The sequence below is a fragment of the Onychomys torridus genome, chromosome 19 (assembly GCF_903995425.1).
Source record: "Onychomys torridus chromosome 19, mOncTor1.1, whole genome shotgun sequence".
Classification (NCBI taxonomy): domain Eukaryota; kingdom Metazoa; phylum Chordata; class Mammalia; order Rodentia; family Cricetidae; genus Onychomys; species Onychomys torridus.
This window is the reverse complement of record NC_050461.1, coordinates 36,126,045-36,150,893: the sequence shown is the minus strand read 5'-3', so window position 1 is coordinate 36,150,893 and position 24,849 is coordinate 36,126,045. Positions and strand designations below refer to the sequence as shown.

Here is a 24,849-nt window from a genome sequence, read left to right as displayed (position 1 = left end):
AAGGACTGTGTTTTGTACGGGTGATAAAAATGCAACGCATGGCCGGGCAGTGGTGGTGCACGCCTTTGATCCCAGCACTCGGGAGGCAGAGGCAGGCGGATCTCTGTGAGTTTGAGGCCGGCCTGGGCTACCAAGTGAGTTCCAGGAAAGGTGCAAAGCTACACAGGTAAACCCTGTCTCAAAAAACAAACAAACAAACAAACAAAAAACAAAAACAAAAAACAAAAAAATGCAATGCATGAACCATTTTTAGTCACCAGTATTTAACAGCAATAGTATTTAGAAAACCCTTTAGCGTAGCCTAAGTAAGGTGTAGATGAAGTCCAGGCTGCAGGAGAGGCTCTGACCTGAGTACTGAAGGGTTCAACCCAAAATGGGTGGTGTAGGGAGGATGAGCTGAAGCCACTCCAGTGGGAAAATGGTATTGGCAAGAGCTTAGGGCCTTCATGTGTATGTCTTCAAGTGAGAGATGGCCTGGTGATGTAAGACATTCAGGATGACTCTGAGCATGCGCCTCAAGCTTCTGATGTCCCAAGACCCACCGTTCAACTCTTACCTGCTGGGCCATGGCCCGGATGCGCCAGTACTCTGCCTCAGCACTCGGGGAGGAGGATGGGGCTGCTACCCGTACCTGGCAGCCTTCCCCACTGAAGCCCTCTGTGCCACTGTGGAAGCAGCCTAGCAGGTCCTAGAAAGGAACAGCAGGTGTTCATAGGGTTTGTCTGGGTTGACAGGGCCAGGCCCAATCTCCAATCTGATACTGATTAAAAAAAGAACCAACCCAGATTTTTATTTTCTCCTGTTCTACTACTGTGCGGCTGCCTCATATGAGGAGGCAGGCAGAGCTCAGGTGCCCACTCTGGCCAAGCATCAGGGGGCTAAGAAAGAAAACAACTTGGTATCCCCTTCTGGTGGCATCTTACCTTCACTGGTTTGAGCGTGGCAGAGAAGGCATCCTGCAGGGCACAGCACGCAAGTCGCCACATTTCCTCAGTGAACACAGGACCCGCTGTCACAAGGACATACCTGCCAAAAGGCATGTCCTGAGTCCAGAAATTCTGCTGTCCTCAATGCTGAGTGGAGCACAGGTTTATCCCGTGGTTGCTCTGAAAGCCTCCCTGTCTCCTCACTCCTGCCTTCCACCCCTGTGGTAGTCCACTACTAATATCTAAACTATTTTAATTTAGAAACAGCAATGGATTTCCATTGCAAATAGACCAACGTTTAACCCTAGGCTTGTGTGCAGGGCTATTATCCCCTTCATCCCTTTTCCCATTCCGGGCCCATTTATTACCACTTCTCTACAAATCCTAACTGCACAGAACAAGACCCAAACTCCCATTGTCCCCCATCATCTCCTTATGCCTGTTGTCTTCTGCCAGCTGGAATGTTATCGCCTAGTGAAGACTTACCACTGCGGTTTAAATGACATGTTCTCACAAAGTCTCTGGCTTTGAATACAGAGTCTCCAGTGGTGGCTGTTTGGGAAGGATTAAGATGTGTGGCCATGTTGGAGGAGGGCTGTCACTGGGCTTGGGCTTGAAGGTTTCAAAAGCCTTACACCACACCCTTCAGTGTCGTGTACTCTCTGCTTTCTGCTATCACTTTGAGATGTGAGCTCTCGGCTATTCTCCTGCCATGCCCTTGCTCCATCATCATGGTGAAAGACCCCCGGCACCCCTATAGTAATGCTATGTTTGCAAGGCTTATAAGAGAACAAAAGACAGTTCCAGGAAATAGAATGGCCCCACCCCAGCCCAGATAGCCGATAGATAAGCAGGATGTCAGGGGCAGACTGCCTGGCGTCAGTGCGGGAGGGCCAGAGCAGCTGGAATTCTAGATAGGGGTTGAGTCAACACACATATCTGGTTACCAAGGGAAAAACCCACAAACCGCCCTGAGCCTGAGTTCACGCCCCATTTGATTTATGCTCATATATTCGCGCCTCACTTTGACAGAGCTTTGTCCAATTAGAACCCTTTGACTATTCGCGCCTCACTTTGAATTGTCCAATCAGAGCTTTGTCCAATTAGAACCCTTTGACTATTCGCGCCTCACTTTGACAGAGCTTTGTCCAATTAGAACCCTTTGACTATTCGCGCCTCACTTTGACAGAGCTTTGTCCAATTAGAACCCTTTGACTATTCGCGCCTCACTTTGAATTGTCCAATCAGAGCTTTGTCCAATTAGAACCCTTTGACTATTCGTGCCTCACTTTGAATTGTCCAATCAGAGCTTTGTCCAATTAGAACCCTTTGACTATTCGCGCCTCACTTGAATTGTCCAATCAGAGCTTTGTAACCATTCGCGCCTTGTTTAAATTATCCAATCAGAACCCTTTGACTAATGCTTTCCCGCGCTTCTTGCTATAAAAACCCATCTTACCAACCCAGAGGCGCGCAAGTTTTCCGAGAGACTTGGTTGCCCCAGGTACCTGTGTTTAAATAAACCTCGTGCTGTTGCATCTGATCCGTGGTTGCTGCGTGCTCCTTGAGCCGGGGGTCTCTCCTGAGGGGAGACCTCTCCGGGGGTCTTTCAATGGACACCAGCCCTTTGGAACTGTAAGCCCAAATAATTGCTCTCTTTTTTAAGTCGCCTTCGTCACAGTGTCTTTTCATTGTAACAATAGAAAAATAAGGAAGACAACCACTTTGGAGTAGGAACCAGGTGTCACCGTTATTACCATCCTGAACCCCGTGCTCTCATCCTTTCTGGGTATCTCTCATTACCCCCTCTATGGGGTACATGTTATCAGTTTTCAGTGATCCTCTCTCTGCCATTATTATTTTTCTTGGAGACACAGCCTTGCTGTGTAACTTAAGGTGGTTTACCTTCTTTGTTCTACCTCCTGAGTGCTGGCATTACAAGTGTGTACCTGGTGGTTATATCATCACTCTCAGTATCCTACACTAATGAGGTGGGAGGGCCTGGGTATCTAGTAACATGCTCATGAGAAGGATTTATGTCCTCATTGTACATAGGGACAGTACTTTGCACCCCATTTGGGGCTTGTTAGGAGCAGGAGTATACATGAGAACAAGATTCTAAGACCTGAGAGAACCCCCCAAAAGGGTCCATAGGACCCAGGGACAGATGGAGGCAAACTACCTGGTGGCTGGCAGTGGGCACCAAGTCTCAGGTTCCACCCAGCATGCTCTACCATCACTTCTGTCCTTTGCCTTCAAGAAAACCATCTGTCATTTTCTCTGCTGCCACTTTCTCTACTCACCATCTACACTAAGTACTTGCAGACTGAACACCAAAAGAGGACCATTAATTATAAATTGCTTATAAAAAGCAATAAGAAAGTGAGTTACTGCCATAAAAGATAATGCCTTTGGGTCCCATAATAAAATTCTGCCCCTGTGGAGAGCCAAGGGACCTTTTTCTCACCTAATGCAGGAGCAGCCCACTCTGGAGATGGTTTCTGTGGGCTTGGCCACACATGCCACCAGCAGCTCAAAGAGATCTTTCAGCATGGTGTTGATCATGCTCTCATACCTGATGTCTACAGGAAGAAATAATAAAGTTAGGGCTCTGGTATATAGAGAGAATGAAATGGCCATCTCTAGCAAAAGAAGAAAGTCTAAGACAATAAGATATCTATTTGGGAAAGAGAAAATAAGAATGGCGTACCTTCCCTTATACCCCCTCAAAACAAACAAAATACAGCAAAGCAATGTTTTTCGAGTCCTTTCACCCAGTTTTGGCATGTTTCATCCCATTTATAGATACAGCAAGATGAAATATATGGTTAGCTTTTTTTGGTGTGTATTGATCAAAGTTCAGCATATAATTAATCTACTCAAACAAGACAGAATATAACATATGGCCTGAAAATGAGTTGCTGAAAAAAATAAAAAAAAAACTTCTAAAAAGGAAAATTTTAATATGCTTTCCTTGGTGCTGAAAACTGAATTACATGTAAGTCCTCTTGGAAAACAAAACAATCTCTTCTCAGTTTGGTGACTTCTGAACTTTGCCAGTCTGGCTTCCATCTACACATCATTTGCAGACTGAAGGAAAGAGATAACCCCAAACCAGTCTATGTGCCACCCCAAGGAATGCATCTGATTGTTCTTCCTAGGGTCCTTGTGATGCCACAGAAGCAGTTTTCAGTGGTACCTTCCAGACCCCTCCCTGTACAAAGCAACAGCCTGCTCAAGAACATCAGTCTCTTGAGACATACTTCCAGCCTCCATGTTGAAATCCTTCCCTCCTCCATCAGCTGTAGACCCCCTCCTCCAACTGTGGAAAACCCCTCCATCCTCCATCAGCATTCCTATTTTGAGGACAATTTGTCCTCACTTCTTATTCTTGCTTTAGACTCCTTGGGGCCAACACTCTGCTTGGTTTCTTTTGTCTTTTCTAGCAAGGCAGCCTCTTGACACTTGGTTTAGAAGCTCTGCTTTTTCTTCCTCCCAAACCCTCCAAAGCAGCGCATGAGCAAGAATCCCACTTTCACAGAGGTTCCCTGCTCAGGTGCCTGGGCTGCTATCCTGCTGATCTGTCCCTTTCTATCTGCTACTTTCAATATAACTCTCCCCTGGCATATTTTTTCAAAGTGCCACGGGCATTAAGAAACTTCTCATAATCCCTGTCTTGATGTCCTGGTAAGTAACTTCTTGCTGGTTACTGGAGCCTTTCCTAAATTCTATTTCTAAGAAGCATATAAGACATCCCACCTCTGCATACTTTGGTTGTAGGGATTTTTTTTTTTTTTAAAGACAGGGTTTCTCTGTGTAGCTTTGCACCTTTCCTGGTACTCACTTGGTAGCCCAGGCTGGCCTCGACCTCACAGAGATCCGCCTGGCTCTGCCTCCTGAGAGCTGGGATTAAAGGCGTGTGCCACCACCGCCCGGTGGTTGTAGGGATTTTTAAAGTTATACATTTGAATATGCTTTCCTTCTCTTTATACATTGCTATGCTAGACCTACTAGTAGGTATTGTATCTTCAACAGCAAGCATAGAACATTCTGTTTCATAATTTTATAGATGTTGCAAGGGTATCAACATATCCATATGTGCTAATAGATTCCTGGCACTAACCACGTGTTTCTTCTTCATTTATTCCCTGGACAAAGGCCTTTGCATCAGTCATTCACAAAGCACTTTGAGGTGATGCTGCTGCATGCAGAAGCAAAGCTCACAAGGGCTAGCTCTGGTGCTGTAGCTACCTGAGTGTAGAAAGCTTTGAATGTGCTCCACCACCAGCTCGCAGGACAGACCGATGGCATGCTTGAAGTTAGCAGATGCTACATCCCAGTAGGAATGGTCCTTGTGGCTACGCCGGAGCCACAGAGACATCACAGGAAGAAGAAGGTGAACAACTGCATAGATTCCAAACCCTGGGCCTGATAAAGAGAGGGAGGGGTCAGAAATGTGCTTTCTGGGGAGCAGGGGTTTCTTGCCATGGCTGGTATCAAAGACCTCCTCCAAAAGATTTCCTCAGTCTCCAAGAAAGTGTGAGAAGAACTGACAACTGACTGGGGGTACTAACAAGGGCAATTTTTCTTTTTATAATTTTAGCTCTGTAGGTATATGAATATACATAAATATTCAAATATCACAAAGCTAAAATGTCACTTGATCTCTTAGTCCCCAGGTTCAAACACATAAATACATATATGCATAGAGGAAAGAATGTCAGAATATACTACATATGTATTTATATGGAACACAGTTTTGTTTATTAACAGTCTGGGTCTCATTGTGTTGCCCAGACAGGCCTTGAACTCCTGAACTTAAGTGTTTTCCTGTGTGAGCACTTCTCACCACACTGGTGAGAGCTTTAAAGACTACTTTTTGATTAATATAAAGAACAAAGTTTATATTGTAAACAATCTTTATTTTCGCTGACATATAGGTATAATTCATCTGTTTCAGTGTTGATGGGCATTTAAGATGTGATTTTTGAAACTTCTGTAAACAATGAAAATCTTAGTGTTTCCTTAAATAACATTAGTGGATTTAAAAAATTTTTTGATTTTAAAATCAAGGTACAAGTAAGGTGGGCTGGCACATGCCTCTACTTTGGCAGTCACAACAGCTAGATTACCAGTTTCAGGCCAATGTGGGCTAAACGTAAAACAAATAGATATTTTTAGCACTAAACACCGTATGTATCATGTGGTAATTAATATGAAAATTGAAAATAGCACTTACTGATGAGAAGTATTTGGAAGTGGTAGTGCATAACTCTTCCATGGAATGATTTTAACTGTTTTAGACAGTGTTAATATCAAATTTTCATAACAGTGAAGGGACATCATCTCACTCTGGAATTAACTAGTAGTTTCATTAAGGTTCTAATTCTATTAGTAAAAACTAAAATTTCACTGTTGGAAAGATGGCTCAGCTATTAAGAACACTGGCTGCTCTTAATTAAACCCAGAGGACCAGAGTTCAATTCCCAGCACCCACATGGCAGCTCACAAGTGTCTGTAACTCCAGTTCCAGGAGATCCGATGTCTTCTCTGGCCTCTCCAGGCATGCACATGGCAGCACATAGACATTTATGCAGGCAAAGTACCTTAAGATAATAAAAACACCTCACATTTCTATAAAAATTTCTTTGAGGAAACTTTGGAATGAAGATTATGTATGCTACGTTTATAAAACTCTTATCTAGAGATGCATTTATAAGGCCTCTTCTTTCCAACACAGGGGACTGTCTGAAGCATTATGTGTCTTCTCCAACTCTAATCACCAAGACAAGAGGCTGCTCAGTATGGCATGTGCTCACGAGTGATGGATCTATTGAGCTATCCTGAAAGCCCAGGGGCTGTACAGCCTCTAAGATCTGGCCAAGGAAGATGGCCGTAATCATGGCAAATGGCAAAGCCATCTGGCTTCTAGAGACACTGATGGCACAGATGGATCGATGTGGGTGTCCAACAGCACCAAACCACACATCTCTTGTAAAAATTTCCAGGACATACCTGACTTATCACTTCACTATAGCCATTCAAGACACCTTCTTTGGGCATCTACTTTGCATTACATGTAAGAAACAGTGATAAAGGTAAGCATCCCAAGAGACACCTACTTGAAAATAGTTACATGTCCAACACCCCCTCCTCCAGTAGGAACAGATGTAGACATTTACCAGGTGTTTTGGTAACATCTCTCAACAGCTCGAAGAGTAAATCTAAGGTTGGTGGTTGGTGTTGCCGTGGACAGTTGGACACAGCTGCGGTTAGCTGCTCCAACAGGATGATCCAAACTTCTATCAGACCTGGAAAACAAAAAGCAGATCTCTCTGGAACCCAAATATCCATCACAAAGAATCTTCACAAGATCCAAGTGAACACTGTGTATCAATGGCCAAAGGACACTGGGATTGATAGTCATCGCTCAGAGTGTTAGCCCACAGTGCTTACGAGCAGGCAAAGATTGGTTAATATGGTCCAACAAAGTCAAAAGAAGATACAAGACTCAAATTCCCCCCTAACTCCCCATTTTTAAAAAGGCAATATTATATGTAAATTCTATACTGAAATGATTGTCAGATCATTCTTGGGAGCTAATCAAATGATAGTAAAAATATAGAATTATTCATTTAGTTTTATTTCCTGTCTGCCCAGTTGTTTGTTTTCCCTCATGAGATGGGGTCTCTTGTAGCCCATGCTAACCTCAAACTTGGTATTTAGCCAAGGATGACCTTGAACTTCTGATTGACATTTCCCACCTCATACATATGCAACACACAAACACTGAAACAGTTCTTAGAACTGATATATTCTCAGATATTACCATGGATTTTCAATATACATAATTATCCTGCCCAGTGCAGAATGCAAACATTTACAAAAAATGATAAGCATACATGGAATATACAAGGCTAGGCATAATAGTTGATGGGAATAGAAATTCCAAGTGCTGAGATTTCAGGCACTTGTTATATACCCTATTTATGCAGTGCTAGAGATCAAACCCAGGGCATCATGCATGTGAGATAACCACTATGGAATAAGCTACCCCCCACCCCCCACCCAGATTTCCTGTCAATTCTTTTAAAAGAACAAAATTAGTCACTTTCATTATTTTCTTTATAACTTTAGGGGCACCAATTACATGTTGTGTATCCATTGATACTGTGTCCAATTTTTTTGTCATCTCACACATTCTATGACTATTAACTTCTAGCTCTGCATTGTCCCCTAACTCCAGCCCTGATTATCTCCTGACTTGTGCTTTGTTTTCTCTGCTAGGGTTAAGATCATCTGTCTTTTTATGTGCCGAGTTAGTCCATTTCGACTCAAATCACTGGAGGAAGTGTAACCTCAGAAAGGGCCAAATGGTCCGTCTTCCTATGTTCAACAAGCCATACAGGTTATTTGATGAGGGATACTGTTATGTCCAAGTCTAGAAAACAGCCTTGCTCTCCAGAGTGTGGTAATTAGGGCTGTAATGAGCAAGAAAAATCCACATGTCGAGTGATTCTCAGCTCTACTAGCTTCTGTGTTCTACCATATAACTCTTTGAAGTGACCCTAGAATTTATGACCTTTGTCCATATCTCCAACTCCTTGACAGTCTCTTCACAAGTTTATTGAGCACTGTTTAAGAGTATGGGAGTGTGGTATGCTATGACACTGCTGTGCCCTTCCCTCTCTCGCCTCCCTATGTACAGTTCCTAAGACTTTTATGAATTCCTCTGATTCATCAGCCTTTGTATCAACAGGGTTTATGGATCTAGTCAAAGAGCCCATTGAGGGCAGGGGGAAAGTAGGTGGAGCCTCTCTACACCTTCACTTTAGAACACACTTACTGAAACAGATGTTACAATGTTTTGGGTTTTGGCTTGGACTAATATGCAAAGAGAAAGAAGAAAAATATACATGACCTTCTTGAGAGATGTTACCAAGACACCTAGTAAATGTCTATATCTGTTTCTATTGAAGAAGGGATTGTTAGACATATACCTATTTTCAAGAAGTTTAGGCTATAAATTGGCAATAATTGACAGAAGGAGATACCATTGTGTCTAGCTCTGTATATTCTGTACGTTTGTTTTTATATATTATCTATGGTTGTAAATGTTGGCATTTTTCATTGTGCAGGGAAAGTAAATATGTGCTTTGGAAATCAGTGATGACATCTGAGAATACATCATTCTGAGAAGTGATAGGTGTTCATGTGTGTTGCATGCACATGCGTATACAGATGCATGCAGCCATGCACGCACATATGGAGGCCACAGGTTACCTGTCTTTCCCTATCAATTTCCATCTTATGAGACAAGGTCTGAACCTGGAGCTTGCCATTGGGCTAGATTTATTTACCAGCAAGCCCCCGGGACTTCCCTGTCTCCACATCCCTGCCCTCTGTGCTGTGGTTGCAGATGCATGCTTCTATGTCTACCTTTTACTTGGTTGCTCGGGGTCTGAACTCAGGTCCTCATGGGTACATATCAAGCATTTTATCCATGGAGCTATTTCCCCAACCCTGTTAAATTTTTAGTACTCACTTGAAGCTTTTACTTTTATGCTTTTTCAATTTTTACTGTTTCACACATAATTATAATTTTTAAGTCCTTAATGAATTGATGATTGATCACTGATAAGTGATGTGGGGAACTTTAATCTGTAAGAAGATGGGCCTTTGAAATAAAATTGATTACTGATTTGCATAAATAAGTTGGGGGATGCTTGTTGTAATCTCTCCCACTCTTGATTATTATCAATTTGTAGCCAACAGGTCATAAATATATTCTTTTCTCTCTCCCTTTAGTTTGAGGCAAACCCTAAGAATTTATTATGGACAATAACATCTCCCCAGCCCTGAACACTGTAAACTTCTAACCACCACTCCTACGAGTGAAGGACAAAAAATAAAAACATCCTCCAAGAATGTTTGAAATGATCTGGTCTTGGAAAGTAGGCCTACTGAAGAGTGTCATCTGCATTTCCAGATGTGGACCAGATGAGGTCTTCTGAGACCATAGGCAGCAGGTGCACACAGGAGTCCACACACTGGAAAATCACTTGGAGTTACTAGAGAGGAGGCTGGCTTGCAGATTGCGTGGGACCTAATTTGAAACAAGTTCTTTAAAAGTATTCTTTTCTGCAGCCTATCAGCTTCACCTGTCACAGATAGAGTCTCTCTGCAGTGATGGTTTCATTTTCCCCGGCCTCTAACCAAAGAGTCTGAGGGGCAGTAATTGTGTTTCCTTGAAGCTAGTGAAGGCAATTGCTCCCCTATTTAAGCACCAGGGCAATTTTGTCCTGATTTGCTGAATTCAAGAGAATGCTGAGTTTGAAACTTATTTGGTGGTATCTACATAGCTGGGATGGTTTTACACAGAAGCAGCCATGTGAGAAGAATGGGTTAAGTCCTTGGAAACTCTGGCCAAACTTACCCTGATAAAAATTATAAGAAAAACAAACATGGATGACCACTCCTGATCTGTAAACTAACTTCATTTATTGCCTAAGATTCTGGGCTTAAGAACACAACAAATCATCTTAGTCAAATCAATGAACTTACCAGTGTCGTCATCAAAATCCGACAGGACAGATTCAATCCCGTCCTCACTGCTCGCCGACTGCTCCTGAAGCCTTCGTGGCAAGCTGGCAAGTCGCCCGCTTAGGAATATTGGCTTTAAGGGCATTTTGTAGATCTTGGCCAATAACTAAATAAGAAGACCACACCAAACAGTGCACTTATATATTGCGAAATTCTCAGGGTTAGAGAAGAAGTAAGATTATAAATCACTAGTAAAGGGGACTCAACCTCCTAAGGAATAAAAGTTCTTGTGACTTGCATTCAAAAGTTGACATGAGCCATGGGGCAGATGGGATAACGCTCATTGGCAACAAAACAGTGGCTGATTCTTCAACATCTGAATTTTATACATTTTTAGAAACTCACTAAGATCACTGTAAACATGTCAAGTATTTTTTGTCTATGGGGGACCCCAGAGAAGAGTCCATAGGAAAATGGGCACCAGACTCTGGCTTCCCTTCCCATGACCCAACCTCCCAGGAAGCAGAAAAGCACGAGAAGCCTGGGAGATGGAAAGGTCTGAGGTCAAGGTGGAGGAGATAAAAGTCTCTCTTGTAGACCTCAGCTAAAGACATTTGCTGATGTTTTACGAATATGCTCTGAGGCAGACGTGGGACTTGGAGCTGTGTTTGGACCTCCCCAGTACCTGAGAACAACGTCTGAGGTAATCCAAAGCAGGCAGGCACAGGTCTGTGGACGTGGCTCCCACTCCAGGGACACAGTCTCCAATTTCTTTACAGTCTACCTCCCCTAGGGCAGTGTAGGGGACAGAGACAAAATTACCGGTGTTCTCCAATCATAACAGAATACCTGCTCACTCACATCTTACCCAAGTAAATATACATAGAAGGGGAAAAAAAAGGAACTATTACAGCAACTCATATAACTCTGACAAGATTCCTCTCCATGAATTTTCTCCCTATGAGGGACGTTTTGTCCATTCTGGTCCAGTACTTGTGGTGGCTGAGAGAATATTTCTGAGCGCCAGCACATTAATTCACTTCTCTGCTGGATGATGTGACTTCTGAGGCTCTGGTGACAGAGAGAGGTCCCAGAGGCAGGGCCTTGCAAGGCTGAAATGAGGCTCTTAGCCTCTCTCTTTGGATTTTATCTGCTGCCAGCATGAGGTACTGAAGGATGATAGTAGATGAAGAGCCCAGAAAGAGTAAACATATGGGGTTTGCAGACATTGGCAACTTAATTGGAATTAAATTCGTTTCTTTTCATACAGTTGCAGAGACTTAGCCCATCTCTGGAAACGATTTTCTATAGGTAAATAAGTGAGAATGATAATTTTTATTCTCAGTACCACGAATCTATTTCTATACTTCTAATAAAATTATTCCACAGCTCTGTAATTATAGCTAATTGTCTGCAATTGTAACAGCAAGCACCCTTCCCTTTGGGTAAATAGACATAATTACTAGGCATTAGTTAAAATTCAGAAGCAATGAGGCATGCTTCTACATAAAAGAAATAAAGGAAGTCACATTCTGGAATAGGGTTGGCAAACTTTTTGTAAGGGGCCAGAAAGCCAAGTATTTAAGGCTCTTGTAGGTCACCCTGTCTGGGCTGCAACATTATTTCTGTTGTAGCACAAAGGATGAATGGAATTGTTTTAAAGAAAATCTGTTAGTGAGTGAGATTTCAGTTGTAAGTTTGCCAGCTCCTGGTTTACATTCATACACCTTACAACTGAGAACAGAGGCCAGAGCGAATTTGTGCTGCATAAAGCAGCTGGAAATGAACAATAGCATCATTTCCTAACCTCTAGATTATAGCAGGTGTTACCTTTTTTATGTTGTATACCAAGTATTTATTGGCCTTCTGGAACCCAGTGGTACACAGGTAGTGTAGCTGTATGGGGTGCCCTGTCTTTCCCATGGAACCCCAAGCTTTACATCTTGCCCCTCTATTTCATAGATCACACACAAAAAGAGAACCCATCTTTTCAAAATATCTTCCATGTGCATATTAATAATCTGGCATCTCTACATTCAGTCCCTAACTTTTTTCTCTAAGATGAAGTCTCAAATTTCTAGCATGCTGTTAGGCATCTTTACCTGAGTATTTCACAGACACTCGATGTGCCTAACTGTCCAAGGAAAATCCTTTAATTTTTCTTCTTTGCTATGGTCTAAGCATATGTGCCCACATGACATGAAAACATGAATGGAAAATTGCAGAAATAAGACATTCCTAAGTTTTAAACGACATGTTTTTGTCAGCAACGAGATGGACTATCAATTCTGCTCCGTTCCATCTGGAATGTGTTCTGCATCCAGGCTGGAGATGGTACCTACCTATTGTTACTTTGTAGCCACTTGGGTTCCCAGACTGCCAGATATGATATCCATTGTATTGTAATCATTTAAAAAAACTTTTTACTATTTATTTTTATTTTTATGTGTGTGAGTGTTCCACCTGTAATGCATGCCTGCACACCTCTCGCATGCCTGGTGTTCGAGGAAGCCAGAAGAGGGCATTGTAGCTTCTGAACTGGAGTTACAGATGGCTATGAGCTGCCACATGGATGCTGGGATTTGAACTCAGGTTCAAATCAACCAGTACTCTTTAACTGCTGAGCCATCTCTCCAGCCTTTATCGTTAGTTTTTGTGAGTCTAATATAATACCTACTTCATAAATTAGTTGTTGGTATTTATGTATAGGAAAAATAGAGAATTCACAGCCTCGGTATTATGAGTGGTTTTAGGAACCTACTGGTGGTCTTAGAATGTATCCTTGTAGAGGGCAACTATATGTAACAGAACAGGGTAAGGCTTGCCTACAGCTTAGACTAATAGCAAGTAAATCCTACACTTTTATTTTGTTCTTCCAAGAGTAAGGGTGGCACAATGTAACACCTTCTTGTGTCCAGTTTCTTTTATAAAGGAATGATCAATGTACCAATTGTCTATTGAGAAGATATAAAACATCAACTTTCTATTTGCTTTATTTCCAAGCTTCTCAGACGCCATGTCCAGGAGCTGTCTGTGTAAACCTCTCAGGAGTGTAAATGTCTCCTAAACTTGTGGTTTAACTCCTGACCTGTTCTCTCCATCTCACCCTCATGAATCTGTGCTCTGTAAAACCCAGCTCCAGCAGGTCATGCTGCACACAAGACTTCACACTACTAAATGTTACTAACTTAGGCATATAACCACTTAGATGGTCCCTAAAATACACCAGGACTTCAAGAAGAGGGGTGTTGACTCATCCAAAGCATACGTTTTAATTATGAAGACTAGAGATGGCATTGTTAAGCTTATTTTTCAACTGCTAATTGTGATACCAAAGGGAAAGGTCTCATTCACAAGGCCAATTACTGAAGAGTATATGGAATATCCTAATAGATGTACAGTTTGAGAATGGATTGTATCACAAGATATTTTTATAGTCACAGTGAAAAATATCAACTTCAGACAAACCCGAGTTCAGTAAGCCTCTGAACCCATGTGCTCACATCCCAGGAAGCATGCTTATTCTAGCACCCTGTCTCCAGGGATGTCCCTAGAAAGCCACGTTGAAAGGGTCTACAGCGACAGTGAGTGTCATTAAAAGTGGGCTCCTCTTACCCAGTCCTTTGACAAACTTCATAAGGCACATGATGTAACTAGTGGCTGCGTTCGCGAAAACCTGGATGTTGTCAGTGTTGAGGAAGGCTTCGAACACATCAAACACAGGGGCCTGGCCTTTTCCTGAGGGAGGAAGGGGACAGAATTGTAACAAAGGGAGGTTTTAACCCTTTGTGATGCTTACACTTCCAGCACCTTCTTGGTAGTCCTAGAAAAGACCCACTGGAGAAATGTCTGGACCTTTTGACTGAATGGCTAGCACATCTCGCTGCTTCACCCAAATGGGAGCTATAGGAAGGCTGGGAAGAAGGCTGGGTGGGTAATGGAGGGTAGAGCTGGAGGAGCATAGGCCTGGAGCAATGTGTGGGTCTAAATAGTAAACACGGGGCTTCTGGAATATTGCCACACAGAAAATTGTAGAATACCTACAGACAAGGACTATTTAGACAAGCCTCTGGTAAAATACATTTATTCATCCATTCCTGTGCAGGAGTCACAGAGGCCCGAGCCTGCTTGCCTTGGAAAATCATGCTTGCAAAGTTGTCAATCAGGTAGCTCCTGACTGGCATCCAGGAATTTGATTCTCATAATGTTCCTGGGCAAGTTATCTCATAAGATGGTTGACTATCCTAGACCGTGCAAAAAGTTTGGATTATAGTGAACATGTGGGATTTGGTATACGCCAGGCACAATGTGTCTATGGGAACAGTTTCCAGCTTGGTCTTTGACTGGCTTTGTGTTGTTGATACTTCCACTACTAAGGGAAGAGTTCTCTGTGTGACGTTCCATGGGAAGGCCAGAATGTAAGGGAACCTGTAGGATCCTTCCAGATCCCCTGTCTTTTTACCTTACAGACTGGTTGTGTACTTCTTATACTAACATAGTGAAACTTAGTCACGAGCCGTGGAATAAATCAAGCCATGCAACAAATCTTATCATAGCTGTGTGCTCTATCCCATGAGTCCTTCTGCTGTGTTTCTAAATGTCAGGGTGGCCTTGGGGATCACTGACCCCAATATCCCTGGACTCTGGGCATGCCAATCTATTTCTAGCTAGATCCAAACTGTCTAATTATGATTCTTCTGCATTATGCTTTTCTGTTTTCTTACTTGAAAATAGATACAGGCTTAGTTTACCTTCTCCTGGGGACCAGATGTGTTTAAGAATTTGGAGTTTTTCAGAGTTTAAAATACTTGCTAGAATTGACTGAGACTCTGAAATCCAATTTATTTTGGATTTGGGGGCATTTCCAGATTTTCAGATGTTCAAGTTGTGACATTTCCCTCTGTGGTCTCAGAAAGTAACTCTACATAGCAATACAGAGTAGACCAAAAGACCTCTCGGCTCCAGCAGCAGGACCTGATGAGCTCAGAGCTCTGGGCCAGCTGTCAGCCATCTAACCCCAAGTGCGAGCAGCATGCTATTTCCTGCCAACAAAACATGGCTGGCGGAAATGGTTTTCCTCCTTTTCTTTCGATAACCTGAGGCTTGGAATAAGGATTGAAGGTGCCAGAGCAAGAATCACCCAACTGTTCTTACCCATGGAGTAGTCCCCAACCAGGTACTCCTTCACCTCCGACTTGTTCCCACTGTGCACTGTTTCCAGAGCACTGAACAGGGGTCTCCAGCCTGACTGGATCTGCGTGGAGCACACCTCAACCAGCTCCCCGATGGAGGTGACCACCTGCACAGGTGAAGGGGAAGTGATTAATTAACATAAGTAGAACTTGTAGGAAAGGTGGTGTACTCCCGTCCCCCCCATTTCTGAGTTAATTTTAGTGAAAGAGAAAAACACAACCGAGACAGACTCGCTTGTTTCCCTAGTAACTAACGTTGCTGAGTAAATTTCCACAAGATTAGCCTTCTGTTAGTGTGCTGTGTTCTGTATTGGGTGTCTGCCTCCTTATTGCCATGCACTGTAAATTTAGGTCCTTCCCACTTCATGCTTTTCAAATAACTCTTACAACTTTGAACTTATCTTTTTTTTTTCTTTTTAAAGATTTTATGTGTGCGAGTGTTTTGCCTGTATGTATGTATGTATGTACACCATATGCATGCCTGGTGTCCATAGAGGAGTCAGCAGCAACTTTGTATCCCATGGAACTGGAGTTATGGACAGCTGTGAGACATCATGTGGGTGCTGGGAATTGAACCCGGGTCCTCTGGAAGAGCAGCCAGTTCTCTTAACCATGGAGCCAATTCTCCAGAGTTTGTCTTTTAATTATTATATTTTAATTTTATCTTTCAGGGGATACAAGTTTAATTTTGATAAGGTCTGAGTCAGCATTTTTCTTTTGAAAGGTCATGTTGCTGACCCTTGTTTCATATTCCAATAAAACTTTGTCTCACTCATGTTTATAGTTATTGCTCTTGCGTGTGTTAAGTCATGACCAATTTTCAGGGTGGTGTGTGTGTGTGTGTGTGTGTGTGTGTGTGTAGTGAGAGGTAAGGGTTGAAGGAAGCTCATCTTTCTTCCAAATGTCCAAGTAAAACAGGCTGAAAACAGTCTTCTTCCTCTGCTGAATTACAGTGGTATCTTGGTCACAGTCGATTGGCCGAACACATCTGCACTTCTTTCTAGAGTCCTTCCCTTCTAATATGAACATTTGCAGCTGCTTATTTGCACTGTAAATACTGATTTAGCCGCATCCCACAAATTCACTACGTCATGTTTTCACTCAAGACATTTTCTTAAACATTCCTTGTCGTTTCTTCGCTGACTTTAGGACCACTTAGAATTTTGATGTTTGATTTATAAATATCTGAACATTTCCCAAGTTAATCATTTATTATGAACCCAATTTCATTATGGCCAGAAAACACACTTTGAGTGACTTAAATTAGGCTGAACTTATAGGGACCATATCAACTATTCAGAAGAAAGCTCCACACACACTTGAAAAGAATGTGCATCTGTCACTCAGACTGGCCCACAGCAATGCTCCTTGTCTCTACCCTGAGTTGCTGTCCGGTTGTTCTATCAATTGTTTCAAGGGAAGTGTTGTGATATCTCATTATAATTCATTTTAAATCACAGGAAAATGTAGACAGTGTAAATTTACCACATTTCCAATTGCAGATAGCTTATACAGTTTAAAGCAGGGTCCACTCCTGTCTATGCCTACAAAATTCTCCTCTCAAAAATGAAATCCTGTGCCCATGAAACAATAACTTTCCACTCCTCTCCACTGTGAGCCTTAGGTTATATCTCCATTTCACTGTTCATGTCTTTGTGCATTTCTAATTGTTTGTGTATATATGTTTTTTGAGACAGGGTTTCTCTGTGTAGCTTTGTGCTTTTCCTGGAACTCACTTGGTAGACCAGGCTGGCCTCGAACTCACAGAGATCCACCTGCCTCTGCCTTCCGAGTGCTGGGATTAAAGGCGTGCGCCACCAATACCCGGCCGGTTTGTATATTTGTAAGTGCCCCTGTGTGAGGGCCAGAAGTTGCTCTCCACCTAGTGTTTTCAGACAGATTCTCTCACTGAATCTGGAACTTGCTGGTTTGACCAGGCTAGTTGGCCATCGAGCCCTAGGGGTTCTCCACTTCACCAGTGCTGGGATTACAGTGTGCATCACATGTCTGCTTTTTGCACAGGTGCTGGACTCTAAGTCAGGTCCTCAGGCTTAGACAGCCAGTACAAGACTGACTGAACTATCTCCACAGAGCCCCTCCCCATTTTTATCTTCCTAAATATACTGACTTAATTTTAATTATAAATCACCACTTTCTAGTAACAGTAATACTCTCTGCTTGTCTTTTGGTTTTGCCCTGACACTAACACAATTCCACAAACTCTGTCAGAATCTGCATCGCTCTAGCTCCTCAATGACTTCTTATCTCAGTCCTGCCTCTTCCTCCCCACTCCAAGAGAGCAGCTCAGACTGGCTAAGCACCATCTATGAAGCCCATGCTGGCTTTACTCTTGCAGTCCTCCTGCCTCCTGGAGTTGTAGGCACAGACCACCACAGCTGGCTTTTCACTCCATCGGACGATGTGCCTGTTGCTACAAATATCTGTGAAAGCGGGCTGGAGAGAAGGCTCAGAGGTTAAGAGCACTGGCTGCTCTTCCAGAGGTCCTGAGTTCAATTCCCAGTACCCACATGGTGACTCACAACCATCTGTAATGAGATCTGGTGCCCTCTTCTGGCCTGCAGGGGTACATGCAGGCAGAACATTGTATACATAATAAATAAATAAATCTTAAAAAAGAAAAAAGTCTGTGAAGACTTCCATGGATGCTTTTTCATTTTTCTTGAGCAACTGCCAGGCTGTGTTCTGAACCAAGTAAAGTATTTTCTTTCTTAATCCAGCGTCTGATGCTCATTTCCTCTACATCTCACCTGTGGTTCTTATCGCCTCTGTGCTTTTAGCTGCCCCAGCAAGTGAAGCGGTACCCATCATGGATTCAATTTGCATTTCCTAATGATGCTGAGCGTCCATGTGTGTGGATCTACTTACATCAGCATTTTGCTCTGTTTCCCATACTCACTGGGCCCTTTGTCCATCCATTCTTCTTTTACCACATTCTTTTATGTTAGACACATGTCATTTAACATCTCTGTTTCTAAAACCTTTCTTCACATATGTGTTACTTTCTCCGTTTTCAATGAGGGGATTATAGTTTGTACCTTCAATTTATTACACTATACTTCTAGTTAACACTGACTGTATTGGGGGGGAGCAGGATTTTTATTCTCTATAACTTCACTTCTTCTCTTTTTTTCTAATGCTACTTATGTTTAAGCTTACCCTAAGCGAAGCCCAGTGATGTAAGATCTATAGCAATGTCATTGGCTCCTACAACTTTGAGAATGTCATGTGACGAACTGTGGCTTCACTTGATGGTACAACCCACTATAGCAAAACTACCCCAGGAGCTGTGTGTCCACCCCTCTCTGGCTGTCACTGTGGGGGCATTTTAGTAGGTTTCATTTTCTTGCCAATATGTCATTGCATTTAAAAGGAAATGAAAAAGCTTTATTCAACGTCTGAGTCGATTTCAGGAAAGAGGCTGCTGAGTTCTGGGCCCATCATTTCATCACAGGTGAGGTCACTGGGTTCACGTCTTTCCATTTGACAGGATGACTGCGGTCAGTAGTGTGGTCTAGAGAAGCTACAGATCAATCCAGCAAGATTCTCTAGGTTGGTTTCAGTTTCACCAGTCACTGGTGATCCTGGCCCAAACTGTTTAACCTCTTTGTCACCAATCACTAGGTGACCCTGGTCAAATTGTTAATCTCTCTTCACCACCAATCACTGGTGATCTTGGCCAAATTGTTGAACCACTCTTCGTCACCTGCTTGGGAAGACAGTGTGCAAACCAGAGGACAGTGCCTGTTTCTCCCTCCCCAAACACCAGCACTAGGGAGGAGGATGCTGAAGCCCGTATCACACTCACCTGGTCTTGAACATCTTCATCACACAGCTCCAACTGCATGATCCGCTCAAAGGGCCGGAAGAGCGCTTCGTTAAAGTGGAAGTGAGGCAGCTCCCTCCAGTCTGTGAGAACCTCGGTCAGGATATCGTGGATGAAGGAAACCGCCTTCTGAGACACGTGGCGCTCCTTATGGCAGGCGGCCTGCACAAGACAAGAGAGAGCTGAACGCCAGCAGCAAGTCAGGCAAGGAAAGCGTGGCTTCTCAAGGCTTCCCCAGCCCACCTCATTATGTAAAAAGGTAGGAAGAGCAATTCCGTTTCCATACAAAATTCTAAGGAATTGTAGTGTATGGATGATAAGCGCACTAAATCACATCTGGAAATTTAATCAACTGTGTAGATACAACTCCAACGCCAAGTTAGGTTTCTGGAGGAGTAAGGCTTCCATTACTTTTTCTGCAGCATGGGAATTTTCTTCAGAAGTACAGAGCATGTTCACCGCAGCCTATGGAACTGCGCATGGCCCCTCCTTAGTCATCCCCCTAATATATTAAGATCAAGGGAGTCATTTGTCCCCCAGTGAGTGGATCAATTGTAATGAGAACTTGAATTGGTTCACACAGCCTGGGTCTCATGGTCTTTCTTGATTCTGTTCCGCACTGGCTCTCAACTTCAACCCGGGACTTGCTTTGGCTACTGGCACGACAGAAACCATCTCGTAAGTAACAAACTGTGATGTGGAGTTTGTGTTCTCACTGTTTGGGGGAATCCAAAGGTGACCATGTGAAGGAGTGGGGACTGAGTGCCAGAGGCCAGCCTGTATTAGAGACTGTGGAGAGAGAGAATGATGACCAGCCTTCCCAGTTAAAGCTATTGTGAACCAGTCGGGGCCAGTCTTTGTATCAGCTCACTAAGGGCATATAAGGAAGGCCAGCGGGGGTCAGTCAAGATAGATGTCTTGATTAGGATTTCTATTTCTAAGCTAAGATACCATGACCAAAAGCAACTTGAGGAGGAAAGGATTTACTTCATCTTATACATCCAGGTCCATCATTAAGGGAAGTCAAGGCAGAGAATTCAAGGAGGGTAGAAACCTGGAGGCAAGAACTGATATAGGGGCCATGGAGGGGCGCTGCTTACTGGTTTGCTCCTTAATGGTTTGCTCAGCCTGTTTTCTTATAGCACCCAGAACCACCAGCCCACGGGTGGCACCACCCACAGTGAGTTAGGACCTTCCACATCAATTGTCACTCAAGAAAACGCACCACAAGCTAGCCCACAGCCATTCCGACGGGGACATTTCTTTTTCTTTCTTTCTTTCTTTCTTTCTTTCTTTCTTTCTTTCTTTCTTTCTTTCCTTTTCTTTCTCTTTCTTTCCTTTTCTTTGTTTCTTTTTCTTTCTTCCTTTCTTCCTCCTTCCTTCCTTCCTTCCTTCCTTTCTTTTGAGCTGAGGAGTGAACCCAGGGCCTTGCACTTGCTAGGCAAGCACACTACCACTGAGCTAAATCCCCGACCCCTGACAGGGACATTTCTTAACTGAGGTTTCTTTTTCCCAAATGACTCTAGCTTGGTTAAGCTGGAATAAAATTAGCCAGCATACTAGTCCAGACCAGAATTACCAGAGCATTTTCTTCAAATTTCTGCTACAGAGGATCAATGCACGAAATAAACGGTCACTGTTTGACGCTCCCATGCTTTCCGTGTAGCCAATTATAGCATAGTATCTAGCTGATGGGATCTTTGGCCTTGACTAAATTGATAATTTCTACCTCTCTTCCTTACTAATCTAGTAAGGAAGGGTTAGTAAATTAAATTCCATGAAATGTTTTCTTGTCTGTCTTTACTAAATGAGTACAACAGGGTGTTTATGAATAGTTACCACAGTAAATAAGGCAATAATGCTCCCTGTTACTTAGCCAGTGGGGTGGTGAGAATGAGAAATGACCCCCACCGGCTCTGATATCTATGTGAGCACTTGGTCCCTGGCTGGCAGGCACACTGAGGAGGTGGTGATGTCTCGCTGGAGGAAGTGACATCATTGGTGGGTTTTGAGGTTTCATAGCCTCACCCTACCTCCGGTTTGCTCACTCTGCTCTGTGTTCACATGATCTCTCAGCTTCCTGGCTCTGCCTCCCTGCCGCTATGGGCTCTCCTTCTGGAACTGTAAACCCCAACCCCACTCTCTCTACGTTGTCTTGGTCACAGTGTTTTATCACAGTATCAGAAAGGTAACTAACAGAGTAATCATGCACTGAGAGGATTCGATATAGAGCTACCACAAAACTGATCCTATAAACAAATCACTTTCCTTTGGGGAGTGGGAAGGTGTTAGTGTTCATTTTGTCAAGAAAACCAGGATATATAGTTCCCCCTCCTGAAATAACATGTCACTAGTAACTAAGTTATCAGAGACAAAAAACAAAGATGTCGCCCCAAAGGAAAGAATTGATTCGGGGCTCTATCTTTTAGCTCCAGACTCAAGTTAAGAGCAGAACATAAGAACTGAGAACCAGCTTTGCCTGGGAACTGGTTGAGCTATATACTTGGAGAGAGGGCCATAGAGAGACCAGGGAGGCGCTGCCTTTCAGGGTGAGTCTTCAGATGCCTTGATATCAGAGGACAAAGGTGCTTGTGACCAGGCTATGGAAAAGTTCTCATTACCCTGTGGCCCTCCAAATACAGCCCCTCTGCTGGCTCTGTAGCAGGACTTCCCTGAACTTCCTCCCAATCTTACCTCCACCAGGTGCGGTGCCACAAGGCTCCAGCAGCGCACCACGTGGAGCAGGGGCCGTGTCTTGCTCCTCACGATCCTCAGCATGGCGTCCCCCAGGCGGAAGAGGTGCAGAGCACTTTTGCGATCCTGGGTGGACTTAACTTCTCCTACAGGAAGGTGAGATGAGAGAGCCCAAAGTCAGGTATAGTTCAAAGGACTCCAGCACAGAGAAGTCGAAAATTGAGGCAGTGTTCTTGGTAGCAAGATGACTACAGATGACTTATCAAGGAAGGAGAGACCCTTCCGTTCAGAATCAGCAAGGTGGTTCACTCAGTAGGACCCAAACCTCTCCCTGATTCAATACTGTGTCCACAGAGAAGAAGGCATGAAGCTTTGGTCTAAATAGTAAGGCTGAGGAGTTAGACCTGTTTAGTAGTTGCATTGGAATGGGCCAAGGATTTCCCTCTCTTCCCCATTAATCTCATTAGTAAATCTACCTACTTCTTAAAGTTTCTTTTATTATTAAATGAATGTGATGACCCACATCCAGTGCTTACCACAGGGGGCCTCACACAAGGATGAGTGTTTTAAACTGTAATTATTATGACTGTTACTGTCTTCCTTTACACAGGCTGCTGGCATCAATGATGGGGCTATTTCCTCCTTCCTTACTAACAGTTTCTTCAGGAAAAATTACCTGGCATTGCCAGAGAGTAATCGACTGTGTCTGTCACGGAGTGGAAAAGTTGGGACTGAGAGGCTTTCTTTAACTGGTAGAGGAACCCTCCCAAGGCCGACAGGTTCAACTTGTCTGTAGCATCGTCAAAGAGCCTGGGTGCAAGCAAACACATTTGTTATGTGGGAATAATTCATCAAGGGCTGAATAAGTATGGTAATTCTTCTGATGTAATTAAGAAAAGCACTGTTGTAAACACTGCAGACACATGGATGGTATGATCATAACTATTATTAATGTGCACAAGTCTGCACTAACCATGGGATTTTGATGCAAAGAATACCACAAAACAGACTTGAAAAAAATAATCTTGGCAGCTTTCAAGGCTAGCCAGTGGTGGTAAGCACTCCTAAAGTGTTTGACAAAAATGTGAAAGATGACAAAGTATTGCTTTCAGAGATTCCAGGGCTCTGGGGAGGAGGGTGAGATGTAAAGATCAGACATTAGGTTCCTTCAGCCCAAGAGCAGTGAGGCATCTATGGTCTATCCGCCAAGCATATGGTGATGTCAATGGAATGGGATGCCATGTGCTGCTCAAGGGTCATTGTTTTGAACAGAAATTGAATCCTGAATCTTTCTGAAGGACTGAAATGAGACATACTAAATTTTAAGATAGAAATAACAAAAAATGAGGCATTAAAAGATACTACATATTTTATAAATCCAGTGTTGAGAAAAATGAAGCAAACTTGAAATTTAACATCAAAAGTCAAAGACCTAATTTGAAATGAGCAAAGAACTTTTCAAGAAATTCCTTCAAATAAGATACACCAATGACTGAGAAGCTCTCAGGAAACAAAACTCAACATCAGTCTGGAGATAAGTGCAAATCAAACCCACAAGTTAATTCTTGACAAGAGGGTCTTTGAAGATGTTAAGCAAGCTTTCTGATAATTCTAGTGCATGAAATAATTTCATCTGTAATGAGTATTGAAGTAGTTTTTTTTTTTTTTTTTTTAAATGTCATCCACTGTCATCTGAGTGTCGTGCTTAATTAAGATTCTGTAATTTTAGGGCTGAAGAGATGGCTCAGCAGTTAAGAGCACTGGTTGATTTTTCAGAGGACCCAAGTTCAACTCCCAGCACATGGCTGCTTGTAGCCAACGGTAACTCCAGTTCCAGGGGATCCAGTGCAGTCTTCTGTTCCCCATGTATACACAGGCAGACACGTGGGCAAAACATAATCTGTATTTTAAAAGATTGAAAATGAATTCTGCAGTTTTAGTAGCTGAGGATGCTGCTCAGAGCATGCCTGAAGCCTGGGGTCCTATCACCAGCACCATATAAACTGAGTGTGGTGTCACAAGTCTATAACCACCTTCACTTAGGAAGTGAAGGCTAGAGAGAAGTTCAAGGCCATCCTTAGCTACATAGCAAATGTGGGATCAGCCTAAGATACCTGAGATTCTATCTCAAAAAACAAAAAAAAATGTCTGCGCCTTCACTCTGCCCTGCGATTCTGTCTTAAGTAGCAATAGTCTTTGGAGTGAAACAGACTCAGAAGCATTTGCTGGCTCCATCATCTTAAAGTGGAATAAGTTAGTTAGTTAACCCTCCTGACCTATACTTCCTCCTCTAAGAAAGTTAATAACTCTCATGGCTGGGCTGTCTGGTGGGTTGTCAGTTCTGTGTGCAGTGTCTAGGAAAGGGCCTGGCACCCTCACCACTAGCTAATGTCAGTTTCTATTACCATTTTGATATTATGGCATATTCAGTGGAGCCTCTGGGAGGTACGGATGCATTCTGAGCGTGGAAGTGGACTCTCAGCAAATGAAGATCTTAGGCACAGAAGCTGAGGGACTCGGGAACTTAGCTAGCTTGGATACCTATACTTGTCTCAGCTTTAAGAAACATGGGGACCATGTTTAATCATCCCAAGAAGATGACTAGAGAATTTCCTTTGAGTAAACTGACCACTTCCAGACAGAAAGTGAG

The 24,849-nt window shown here is 43.1% G+C and overlaps 1 protein-coding gene across 1 annotated transcript in view; it reads right to left on the bottom strand.

Moving 5' to 3' along the window:
* Positions 1 to 24,849, bottom strand: part of Arfgef3 (ARFGEF family member 3) — a 158,438-nt gene that overhangs the window by 12,360 nt on the left and 121,229 nt on the right. Inside the window, exons 20-31 of the mRNA XM_036168548.1 lie at positions 22,876 to 23,009; positions 22,200 to 22,345; positions 19,488 to 19,667; positions 15,624 to 15,768; positions 14,085 to 14,207; positions 11,155 to 11,258; positions 10,491 to 10,635; positions 7,109 to 7,237; positions 5,178 to 5,354; positions 3,394 to 3,508; positions 924 to 1,026; positions 557 to 688 (exon numbers count right to left, since the gene is read on the bottom strand). Of these exons, the coding sequence (XP_036024441.1) occupies positions 557 to 688; positions 924 to 1,026; positions 3,394 to 3,508; positions 5,178 to 5,354; positions 7,109 to 7,237; positions 10,491 to 10,635; positions 11,155 to 11,258; positions 14,085 to 14,207; positions 15,624 to 15,768; positions 19,488 to 19,667; positions 22,200 to 22,345; positions 22,876 to 23,009 (1,633 nt within the window). The remainder of the gene's footprint in view (positions 1 to 556; positions 689 to 923; positions 1,027 to 3,393; positions 3,509 to 5,177; positions 5,355 to 7,108; positions 7,238 to 10,490; positions 10,636 to 11,154; positions 11,259 to 14,084; positions 14,208 to 15,623; positions 15,769 to 19,487; positions 19,668 to 22,199; positions 22,346 to 22,875; positions 23,010 to 24,849) is intronic.